This window comes from Pecten maximus, chromosome 18 (assembly GCF_902652985.1).
Source record: "Pecten maximus chromosome 18, xPecMax1.1, whole genome shotgun sequence".
Lineage (NCBI taxonomy): Eukaryota > Metazoa > Mollusca > Bivalvia > Pectinida > Pectinidae > Pecten > Pecten maximus.
The window spans coordinates 28,191,512-28,202,877 of record NC_047032.1 but is presented as its reverse complement, the minus strand read 5'-3'; the positions used below and the strand labels follow the sequence as shown (position 1 = coordinate 28,202,877).

At 35.0% G+C, this 11,366-nt stretch overlaps 1 protein-coding gene across 1 annotated transcript; it reads right to left on the bottom strand.

Annotated features, from left to right (window-relative positions):
- Positions 1-3,206: 3,206 nt before the first annotated feature.
- Positions 3,207-10,468, bottom strand: LOC117316347 (protocadherin Fat 4-like). The gene is made up of 9 exons (XM_033870887.1): positions 10,456-10,468; positions 10,226-10,414; positions 9,330-9,526; positions 7,529-7,736; positions 6,836-7,082; positions 6,013-6,381; positions 5,689-5,792; positions 4,075-4,147; positions 3,207-3,834 (listed from the first exon to the last, which is right to left on the bottom strand). The coding sequence occupies exons 1-9, from the start codon at positions 10,466-10,468 to the stop codon at positions 3,819-3,821; spliced, it is 1,416 nt and encodes a 471-aa protein (XP_033726778.1). The 3' UTR covers positions 3,207-3,818.
- Positions 10,469-11,366: the final 898 nt, after the last annotated feature.

The following is an 11,366-nucleotide window of genomic DNA, read 5'->3' as shown; positions in this document are numbered from 1 at the left end:
GAGAAAAACCACATCCAATGCTATACGAGTAACCAAACAATTTCTTGGAATGATATTTTTTCGTTTGCTATTACATTATTTTGTATTGTAAAATAAACTATATGAACAGCTTTTGATATATCTCTGGGGTAATCTATTCACAAAATAAGGAAGCTGTGTCGATAACAGTCTTAAGATGGAGATGGAGATGATATGTTATCACCAGAAAAAAATTACTTCATATTTTTTGAGAGGAAAGATACGTAGAAAAAGATTGATGTTACACAACGTTAGCATATATTGTATATATATGTATAACGACTTAAATAATGAGGATGTCCCCTTTGGGTTTTAATTCGTATCATATTGACATCACGACAATACACAAGAGCGGCTTTTGATGTATCTCGAGGAAGATCTATTAATGAAGTAGGAAAGCCGTGTCGATAACAGGTTTATTTTACTTACAATGGAAATAAAGTATCATCACCAGGAAAATATTACTTCATATGTTTTTGGACGATCAGGGTACTTACATAGTAGCAACGATGAATGTTACACAATGTTAGCATATATTGTATATATACTGACTTAAATAACGCGGATGTTTCTTTTGAGTTTTAATTCGTATCAGACCGACAGCTTAGTCTCGCCTCAATCACATATGTAAATCAACATAGATAAACAGGTTTGCTTACATACAATATCAGGCCATGGTTTCCTATATCAAAATATACATGCAGCAGTTTTTTTTAATATAAAAACAAAAAGGTATCCTCACTTGGCAAAACCATGCATCAAAAATGAACAATATTTACTCGGTCCCGGATTTATCCCTAAACGGTAAGTATCACTCTGCAATCTTTCTTAAATAAAACAAAAATAAAATAATATAAAATAGATAAAATACAATGGTTTTCAATAAAAAAAATAAAAAATAGATAAAAAACAATAGTTATTTATAAAAAGAGAAAAAGAAAGAAAGATAAAATACAATAATTATCTATAAAAAATAGACAAAAAACAATAGTTATCTATGATACTTACCAGCTACTGTACCAATAACTTCGAGTGTCGTATTAAACTAGAAATATTAGTGATGTAAATGATATTTTAATATACGAGGTGATATGGCCGAGTGCATTACAGTACATGCCATTTATGTGATATGTTGTTATCTTTAAGGGATAAAAATATCATTGTAAGTGTTTTTCATCTGTTAACGAGCATAGATCAAACTTGCTATAAAGATACCTTGTGAGTAAGATTTATAATACAATAATTAATACTGTGTTAGAGTATTTCTCCTGCTAATAAAATGTAAACCGGAGGCAGGTTTACCGATATGGTTAGAACAGAATTGAAACAGCGCATATAAATTTGAGCAATCATTAAAAAAAACCACACGGCACAAGTTACATCTTCAGCTATAAAAAATCTCCTCTCGAAGGAATCAAAAACTTAATATCAAAAGTGAAATTTGTTGTTTGTTTCAAATTTGCAGACACTTTAAGAATTAACAATATATCTATATTAAACATACGAGGGCTTATTGATAAGTTATGAGCCTGATATTGAAGTATTTGAATTTTGCAGAACATATTTTATTATTTTTCGACATAAACCCTTTCAGTATCTATACACTTTTGCCAGTGGTTTTAAAGTCATCCTCTGCATGTTAGGGTGAGGGATATGGTTTTAGGGTGCCTGAAATAGCGGTTTTCAGTTTTGGAATAGATGAAAGTTTGATGGAGCGAGATCAGGTGAATAAGGCGGATGCACAATCAATGCACAATAGTGAATGGCAGCCATGGCAATGACAGACTCGTCACCCTAACCCTAACCCTTACCAACTTTGTCCATTTTGCAAAAGCCGCTTGTCTCGTTTGCTTTTTACAGTGCTACCTCGTCGATATAAACTAACCAAATGAGACCAGTCCTTGGGTTCACGGTTCTATGTAATCAGAGAATAGTAGGACTTAAAAAGGATATCCTTGAGTACCTCCTTCTATACGAGACTCACAACATATCAATCGACCCTCGTAGTATTTCATAGTTGATAGAATCATTTTGTTCAGTTCATAATATTTATTTAAAAGTTATCTCACATTAAAGAATATTACAATCCTCAAAAGTGGGTCTGTTCTGTGGACAGAGATATCTCAACCCTCTTGTAGTGGCTATCTAGTACTCGGCCAGCCTTGAGTTGCTCAGCCAAAATCTTACACCCTGGTTGAGATGTACGATTCCATTAATTTATCAGTTGATGCTTGCAACTACATATTTAGTTAAACTATAAGTTATTTCACGGCTTTATCTAAACATGAAATACGATTAAAGGCAAAACTGAAAAACAGTGTTAAATGCTTATCATTGTTCATGATCTACAGGTATATTGTTTTCATATAAGGTCATTATTGGTATCAATGTTGTCGTAATACGTCATCTTTGGCCTCATGGTTGTCATAAGGTAACGGCCATGGTTCTCCACGTTTTCCTGATATGCAACTGATGTCATGCCATTGTGTTTAGAATAAGTCACTGGTGTCTTTTTTTCCTAATATTTATTGATCTCATAGTTTTTATAATAATCTTCTGGGGGGCCATTACGGTCAATAAATGCTGGTAAAATAGGTAAATAAACCCATATATGGTCATTTTATAACGTAAAAGACCAAAGGTCAAGGAAAACATATGTTAATACACGTTTATGATATCCTTAAGGCCATGACAGAAGTTAAAAGTAACTCACTCTGATTGTGACAAAAAATATATGTATTTTAGATATAAAATATTATTGAAACCAATAATAAGTGAAGTCTATTTAACCTCTCTCTAAAAGCATGCTTTTTTCTTTGTAGGAAATAACTTTTTCATTCTGTATCTAGATCTGGGTCTTAATTTTAAAAGATTAATAAATCCATTTGAAGAATTGTAGTTTTACATTTGTTATTAATACTTATTTAAAACATGTGCAAGATTTTCAGTAAATTTAATAGTTTGATTTCCCCCGCAATACATTAATTTCATACATAGAGAATTAGAGCTTGTACTGACTGTAGGACATTTGTAGTTGTAGGTTGTAGGTGGAAAATGGACAATTAATTCTATCAATGCAAATATATAGTCAAGCCATCTGTGGCGCAGAAATTTTAGCGTATGTACCTAGAAAACGGTACCTTTCAATACCAACGATATATATGAAAATCCTAGAACAGTTAGACGATGTATTAAACCATTATTTTTTATTTGTACACAAGTTCGACGTTAAGCCAAGGAACGAAAAACTGAATAATCTTTATTTCCTTCATATAATGTAATCATTACATAACACAAAATGTAAACAAAAGATGTAAACATCATATGGTTAACACAACATGCACATGTCTATATCATTATATTGTCTAGTCACATGACGCCGCTCGGCATTTTAATGTTTAGCATAATGGTACGCCATTGGTCACATTTCATTTATATTGCTGCACACAATAATCCACCTACCACAATTACATGCATCATGATTATAATCTCCATATTTTTCCTTCCGCAGTGCACATAGTAAACTTGTAGACGAAAAGACCTATCAATATGGTTACTATTCCCTACATATGATGTACGCATATTTTATTGATAATTTGTCTTCTCAATATGACAGAGTGTAGTCATCAAAACTTGAAATAAAAAACAATATACACAACTGCAATTGGTACAGTGATAATTCAGCTGATGGCAACGCAGAAAGCACAAAAGAAGCTAACTGAGAATGTCTATACTGTACGTTTACGGGATCATGAAAAATCACTGAAGTCTGGACCACACGCAATCAACTGCAAAGTTCTCTATCGATGCTCGACGCTGAAATGAAAATGTTTTAGTAAGTCCGGTGACATGCAAACTTCTCATTTGCTAACTAAACAGGGAAACGTTGTAGTTTAAGGGTGATAGCCACGCGAAAGAGAAGACAATTGTAGAACAATTGTTTGGCGGTTCCATTGATTATATTTGTGTTTAAACATAACCAACATATAAGAGCCACAGGCTGGATGTGTGGACAGTTTTTACACGTTGGTGTGAAAACTGATGTGTCATACTTACGCTTTGTTTCCGAAGTCGGAGTGGGACCAAATGTTCCATTCGTACTTCCCATCGTTTTTGTCTTCTTGGCGAACTGAATAATTAGATAAAGGTACATATTAGATTACCAAATCGTATAAACTATACACTGTGTAGAATTTATTAAACGAGTTCACTACATGTATATCCCGTGTCACACAGACAAGAACAAAATTAACTATCACATACCGCTATTTAACCAATGTCATGCGGAAATGAGCGAAAGTTTTTCAAAGTATCAACCCTGTTAAATGAAGATTCAGACGTCACGATAATCTATATTAAGTTCAACGGTGTATTTATTATACTGTATGAACTGCATACATTGTAGACTCATTGATTTCATTCTGACAAAAATACGATTTTACAATAAAATTTTAGATTGATATATCGCATACGCTTTATTTGATTTGTTTTCTAAAAGGAATGCTTTTAATGTTAGTGTTATGCAATGTTCATATTAATTATGTTCAAGTTGTTTAATCGTTCACGAACATACAACATCAGACGAAAGATCATTCCACAAATCTGCGGTTCTCTTCGTGAATACTTCCTGACATTCAACCGAGATGCAAATTTCAAAGATGTGCCACGTGTATACGTACGTGTATCTTCCAAATTTGAAGAAACCAACATCTTCACATAAGCTTATTATTTTGCAGAACATTACATTTGTGGTATTACCAGATAACGTAACATTTTGTGATTTATCTTGGTTTTTTGGAGACACCGAAGATGAACTCTTGAAAATGAATAAATGGCAATATATTAGTTAGTTTGGCGACCAGAAATTCAAACAAACAGTGGTATAATTGCTAGTATACTGTGCCACTCTCTTGGTCGACTTTCTTTCATACGAGTGTGAATATATCAAAGAACTTATCTGAATAGGTAATAGAGACTTACCTAGATATTTACTACCACAGGTAGAGCTTACAACTAAGATGTATGGTAGGCGTGATGATTTCAATTTCAGAAATGTTAGTTTTCCTTTTCTAGATAGTAACATCCCTGCTCCCCCTGCCTACGGTGTTTACATGTCCCAGTTGATTTGACATTCAACGAATTGTTTCAATTTTCACGAGTCCAGTCACAGATGTCGATTACTGAGGGAAAATATGGTTTCGTGAAACGCAGATTGATGGAGACCATGGGGGAGTCTTATGGTGGACATCATGCTCTCGTTTGGGAATATTCTTTATGCGATATGAAGTCAGACGTATTCCACGCTTGTTTATTATAACTATTGGTACCGTTTCCATTAACCTGGTTCTCATTTTGAGAATGTCACTTAACCTGGATTTGACCTCTATTTACATAGCGTTGTCGTCGACGAAGTAGAAGACGTTTACCCACCAGGAACACTTGGTCTTATTATCCGTGTGAACTTTTTCAATGTTCCCATGCAATCCTATATTTGTGTTGGTACGCACACGTGTTTTTTAATCCTTTTGTGGACTTGTGAGTTAAAATTTCGTCTTTGTTTCAATATAAGTATTACCTGTTGTTTCCCTATAAATTAGCATGATACTCCATATTCAAAGGTTTTCTTTCCACTCGACCAATTTTTGTACAATTATTGTTTGACATTCTTACCCCTGTTTTCTTTATTGCGTTTGCGTATGATCTTCTTTGATTTCTTTGTCTTGGTAGCCATTTTGCTGCGTTCTGGCCATTTACAATTTAATGATCTTCCTTTGCTGTTGAAATGGAATTTCAAAATTTTAAACTCATTGTAATTCAGTTTATGACAGAATCAATTGTGTGTTATCTTAAGGTAAAAAGAATATTTGCGTTTTAAAAATAATAGTAATAATAAAAGTCGGAAATGTAACTGTATATCTGCATAACTGGTGGACACCCATGACTTGTTTCGCTATCATAATAATTTATTATGTGTATATACATTCGAATACTGACCAAAGGTTTCCTAGTTTTGCAAATGCACCGGGGTTCCGTATACATCTATATATCATGTATCCAAGCAACGCCAACATGGCAGCCAGCAAGATCATTGTCGGGATAAACCAGCCCAGATTTTCTGGGTCGTCGAGGAAGTTAGAAATGCTCCCACTGCCACCAAAGTTTGGAAACGCTAGTGACGAGGCAGAGGCCGTGGTGGTGGTTGTAGTTGTGGTCGAGGCGGTTGTTGTGGTGATAGGATCAATTAGGATGACGTTAACTGTGGCCGTGTCTTTGAGGCCATTATTGTTAAGGGCGGTCAACGTCATTGTAAAGGAATCGCCTACATTGTGTGTTGTTGTGCTAAAGTTGACATTGTTGAAGACACTGAGGAGGCAATGAAACAATACATTCTTTAGCATTTATTGAGTTTCCGGAATCGGATATAAACGGGAGACCAATAAAACGTGACGTAAAGGATATAAACGGGAGACTAATAAAACGTGACGTAAAAGATATAAGTTATTCTTAACTTTTATTAACAACAAATCTATTTGAAAACAAGCTTTTTCACCCAATCTGCCATCTACATGTATCATTTGTGATCTATGAAAGCGTCTTTGGTGTCACGATCAGGGATAAACCCAAATTCAAGAAAAGTACAATGCATTTAGAATGGATATAACTTTAAAAAAACATGTTGTCACGTTGACAAAAGTACTTTACAGGTGTAAAGTCACGAATAAGTGTTATAGATATTGTTATTGATTCTAATATATTCTTATATTCTTTGTCAAACTCCCCCTGGTGGGGTGTTAGACAATAATACTAGTTCTTTTACCTGCAGCAGTCCGTTAAGCCGAACAGACCCGATCCTCCGGTCAGTGTGTACGTAGTATCTGTGTGGTCTGTAAGCACGTCGGCGTCAGTGGAGGAAAACGGACCGAATTGTGACCCCGCCCCTGTGTTGATGGGCAGGAAGAACGTGTACGTCTCCTTGTCCAGCACGGGCGGGTTGTCATTCTCCTCGTTGATGACGATGTTTAGGTCGGCTGTTACAGTGTGTCCTGCTTCGTCGGTTGCTGTTACTGTTTCCAAAACATGATATATAATGTGACTTACCATAGCAGACGAAATCTCAATTTGTTTTCTTGTTACATAATGGTAAACTAATAATACTTATTGCTGTATTGTCTTTGATGTGGAAGATTAAAATCATGTTTTAAAATGACGAATGTATGACGGTATATGCAATACAGTTTTTACCATTCTACTACTGCGTTCAGGCTCTCCATATGAATGTTAGGGATACTATTAGGGTTTTTTTCACACACGAGTTCAATGGAGATCAGGACATATGTTAAAACAGTTGTTACTTTAAGAACAATATTTATTAGCATCATTATTGAAAACTAAGATTCATTCCAACGAATCTACTGATATATGATGATCTATGTTTTTGCATGTCATTATTGAAAAACAGGGGATTTAATTTACCAGGCTGGATGAACCGTAACAGTTTGAATAATCTCACCAACACACGCGACGGTATCTGACGTCTGTTGAGTAGCGTCAAGGTCGTACTCCGCTGTCTTGGTGACGCGGCCCGTGCTGGGGTCCATGGAGAACAACCCCGTGTTGGCCCCACAATCCATGGTCAGCGTCTGTGTGTCTCTTGTGTCGTCAGGATCGATCACAGATTTGGCCAACGTAGGACTGAGGTCTGCGAAGGTCGTGGTGGTCTGAAAAGGAAGGCCGTCATAGACGTATAAACGACATAATGTCTCAGAATCGCAGACAAAATATTAACAAGCCATTGATTTACACAGAAACATTAAGGAATGGAGAATGATGCAATACGTTCCGTGTCTTAGAGAGTAAACCGTGCTTTGCTTAACCAAAACTGAAAAAATGGTCAAGTGTATGATTTGCATATATATCTTGCTTGATTTGGGGAGGCAGGTGGTCTAGTTGTAGGACGCTGTTTGGTTTGGTCTGTTTAACGTCCTATTAACAGCCATGGCCATTTTAGAACGTGCTTGGTTTTGGATGTGGAGGAAAGCCGGAGTACCGGAGAAAAACCACCGGCCAACAGTCAGTACCTGGCAACTGCCCCACGTAGGTTTCGAACTCGTAACCCAGAGGTGGAGGGCTAGTGATAAAGTGTCGGGACACCTTAACCACTCGTCTACGACGCTGAGTAGGGTTATCGAATGGTCGTTAGTTCGAGTCATGGCACGAGAGCTGCAGTGTACTTTGCCCCTCTGTGTTCTAGTCAAATGTGATAGGTATTATTGGAATTGTCATGTGTAAGCCGCTAATGGGCATCTAAATAGCAGATCCAATGATAGCAATGCTATTTTACAAACCAATAAATCACTGCTTTTGTGAAGTTTAACTTGAAGTAACTTGATCAATTTTAGTATGTATTAAGGCTAACCATGATCCTTGCTGCTGACACAATGAGTTCATATGCATCACAACATATGCATGCCGTTTTGCTCACAAGTATCTATAGCACTACACAGGAGCATTGGTTTGATTTTATAATAGGTATAAAGACTGATTCTATTTTGACCTTGAAATGCAAATTGCGGTTGTGAATATCACACAAATAAGGCATATAAGAAGGCATTTCAAACATCAAGAATGCTCTTATTAGGAAATTATGTTCAAAAACATAGTTTGGGGTATAAGGTGCATATTTCTGAAAAAGGTCAAAAACTCACCAGTTTAACTTAATTTGATATAACTTAATTTAAAAAGTCCTTCTTACTTTGATAAGATATATTATAAGTATGATATGGAAACATTGTTATTGATTGCAGCGCCCCCATTTATGCCATATTTCTGTAATATTATTCAAAGCCATTATTTGCATTTCAAGTTTTAAACAACAAAAGTGCCTAAAATCAAATACGGTCAAACAAGAGTTCCTATTGTGTGGTATAGACATAACGGTTTGGCTTTTCATGTTTGATTATTTGTGTGACTTAGAATTAATATCTGCTATATCTTACCACAAAGTAACCCTACAGAAGAAACTGTTATCATACACAGCAAACTAACAGTTATTTAAGACACTACGTGTACATGTACAATCATTTTTGCATATTACATGTCTATTTTTGTACAAATTTGTAGATTCCCCTTAACAACAAATGACAGCTAAACCTATGATGTAAATTGAATGGAGAAAGACGATGGTTGGTCGCTAAAGACGCAAAAACTACGAATACTAGTTTCTGAACCGTTGTACTAAGACGGCAATAAATTTCCGGATTATTAATTATATTACAAACTAAAATATCAAGAATTTAGGAACAACATCGTACCTCTAATCCTGAAATTTGATACGTTGCTTGCGAAAACCCCGTTTGTTGCTCGTTGACGTCAGTGACTGCTAATGTGAAGAACTTAGTGACCGAATCCTCCCGTCCATCATTGGCTGTCACGGCGACAGTGAACGAAGTTATTCCTTTACCAAGCAATTCCTCATAATCAATAACTTGTGTTGGTCTGATAACGCCAGCTATATATATTTATAAAAAAGAACAGTAGATAATAGCTACATATTTTTATTGTTGTGCTGGAAATGGATACACTTGTAATCAAAACAGTACCATACTACAAGAAAACTCTTTATTATTTAGCAATTTATTTTTCAAATATTGAAATCGTTTATAATATATCTAGTAGAATAGGGAGGACATAACATAAATTGCAAGTTATTTTTTTCCTTTTCTTTTTAAATAGTAGACGATCTAGTACATGTGAATCCACGTACTAGAACTGGTTGCATGAAATACAGATAAAACGGAAACACAGCTTGCATAGATCCACTTACAAGAAAAAAAACGTGTATGTAATAATTCGTATTCTTTTTGTATCTTTCTATCTGTTTGCATTACAACAATTGACAAAGTTTACCATTAAGCTTGACCATTAAATACAAAAAATAAAGACAATTTTACATACGATTGCGTATCTATACGTTATTGTGTTAAGGAGTTTATGATACTATACACAAACGGACAGAAAACGATAACTCCACGAGACTACCCTTATCAAATATTTGTTTGTTAAACGAGATTTGAAGACAAATGTGTTCTGTATTTTTTGTTATTTTTATCAAAACTAATTCGCCAGGTGGAAAACGAATGTGTCAACCGGCCGCCACAAGATATTTGAAAATATAGGCCTGACACGATTGAAAAAATCACAGCCGTACTTCCGGTAATGATTCTGAAGTATGTTGCGCCCTCTGCCGGTGTGAACACCGCCGAGAACGTATGGGAATCTCCAGCATTCCCGTCAGTAACAGCTGTGTCCAGTATTGTTGTTGTAACAGCGGAGTTCTCAGGAATAGTTAGCGAAAGTCCAGTAGGTATGTTACTGATGACGGGAATGTCATTAATGTCTGAAACAGAACACGATCATTACTCAAAATGGGCTATTCACCTGTGGTTTGCATACCCTTAGAGATTAGATGAAACTTGATGTGATGTTTTGTTTTATTGGTGTTCTCAATCTATATAATATTGTTATCTTTGAGATAAATCATATTCATGCAATGCGCATGCTTGTACATACTTGAAATCGTGATAGACAAGGTTTCCGGTCCTACCAATGAATATTTGTCAAATATCCACACATTGACATCGTAGGCAGGTGTCTTGTGTAAATTCATGTCTTCTGTAGCCACGATCTTACCAGCTGTAACACAGAAAAATAATTGTATTGTTGATGTGGTGATTCTAGATACAAGGTCAGTATAAGACCCAGAATATGTTTAATGAGCAAAATATTAATGTTGTGGAATTATGTCTTTTTTGTTTTTGTTTTTGTTTTGTTTTGTTTTTGTGTTTTTGTTTTTGTTTTGTTTTGTTTTTGTTTTTTTAAGCTCGATCTCAAATATCATTGATCTTCAAGTATAACTTATGCATCACACAATTTGAATTTCATTTATTTTGTCATGTTAAATCTTCCAAACCCCGACAACGATTTGATTCAGGTTATCTCGTGTCCATTGGTAAATCCATGTCTGTCTAGCTGTATAACATTTTGAAACAAGATATATGCAGACTGACTTTTTTGTTTTTTGTTCTTTTTTGTTTTCGTTTTGTTTTTTGCTTTTTTGTTTTTTTTTTCAAATCCGAACGGAGATAAAGTTAAATAATAAAAAAAAGACCGAAATTATTATGCATTAGACTAAAATATTTAATTAAAATTTCGACCAGAAGATCATTAACACCTATTGGAAAAATTCATATAATTAAATCATTGCTCATTTCACAATTCAACCACTTGTTTATAACATTACCTAATCCAGATAGTAAATTTGTTGGCAAACTCAACTCATTATTATTTGA

Excerpts from the sequence above, each read along its gene's own strand:
- LOC117316347 (XM_033870887.1), bottom strand. Across the intron at positions 9,527-10,225 it reads CTTCAGAATCATTACCGGAA|CTGGCGTTATCAGACCAACA; the intron begins GTACGGCTGTGA and ends AAATATATATAG. Across the intron at positions 7,737-9,329 it reads ATCAAATTTCAGGATTAGAG|ACCACCACGACCTTCGCAGA; the intron begins GTACGATGTTGT and ends CTTCCTTTTCAG.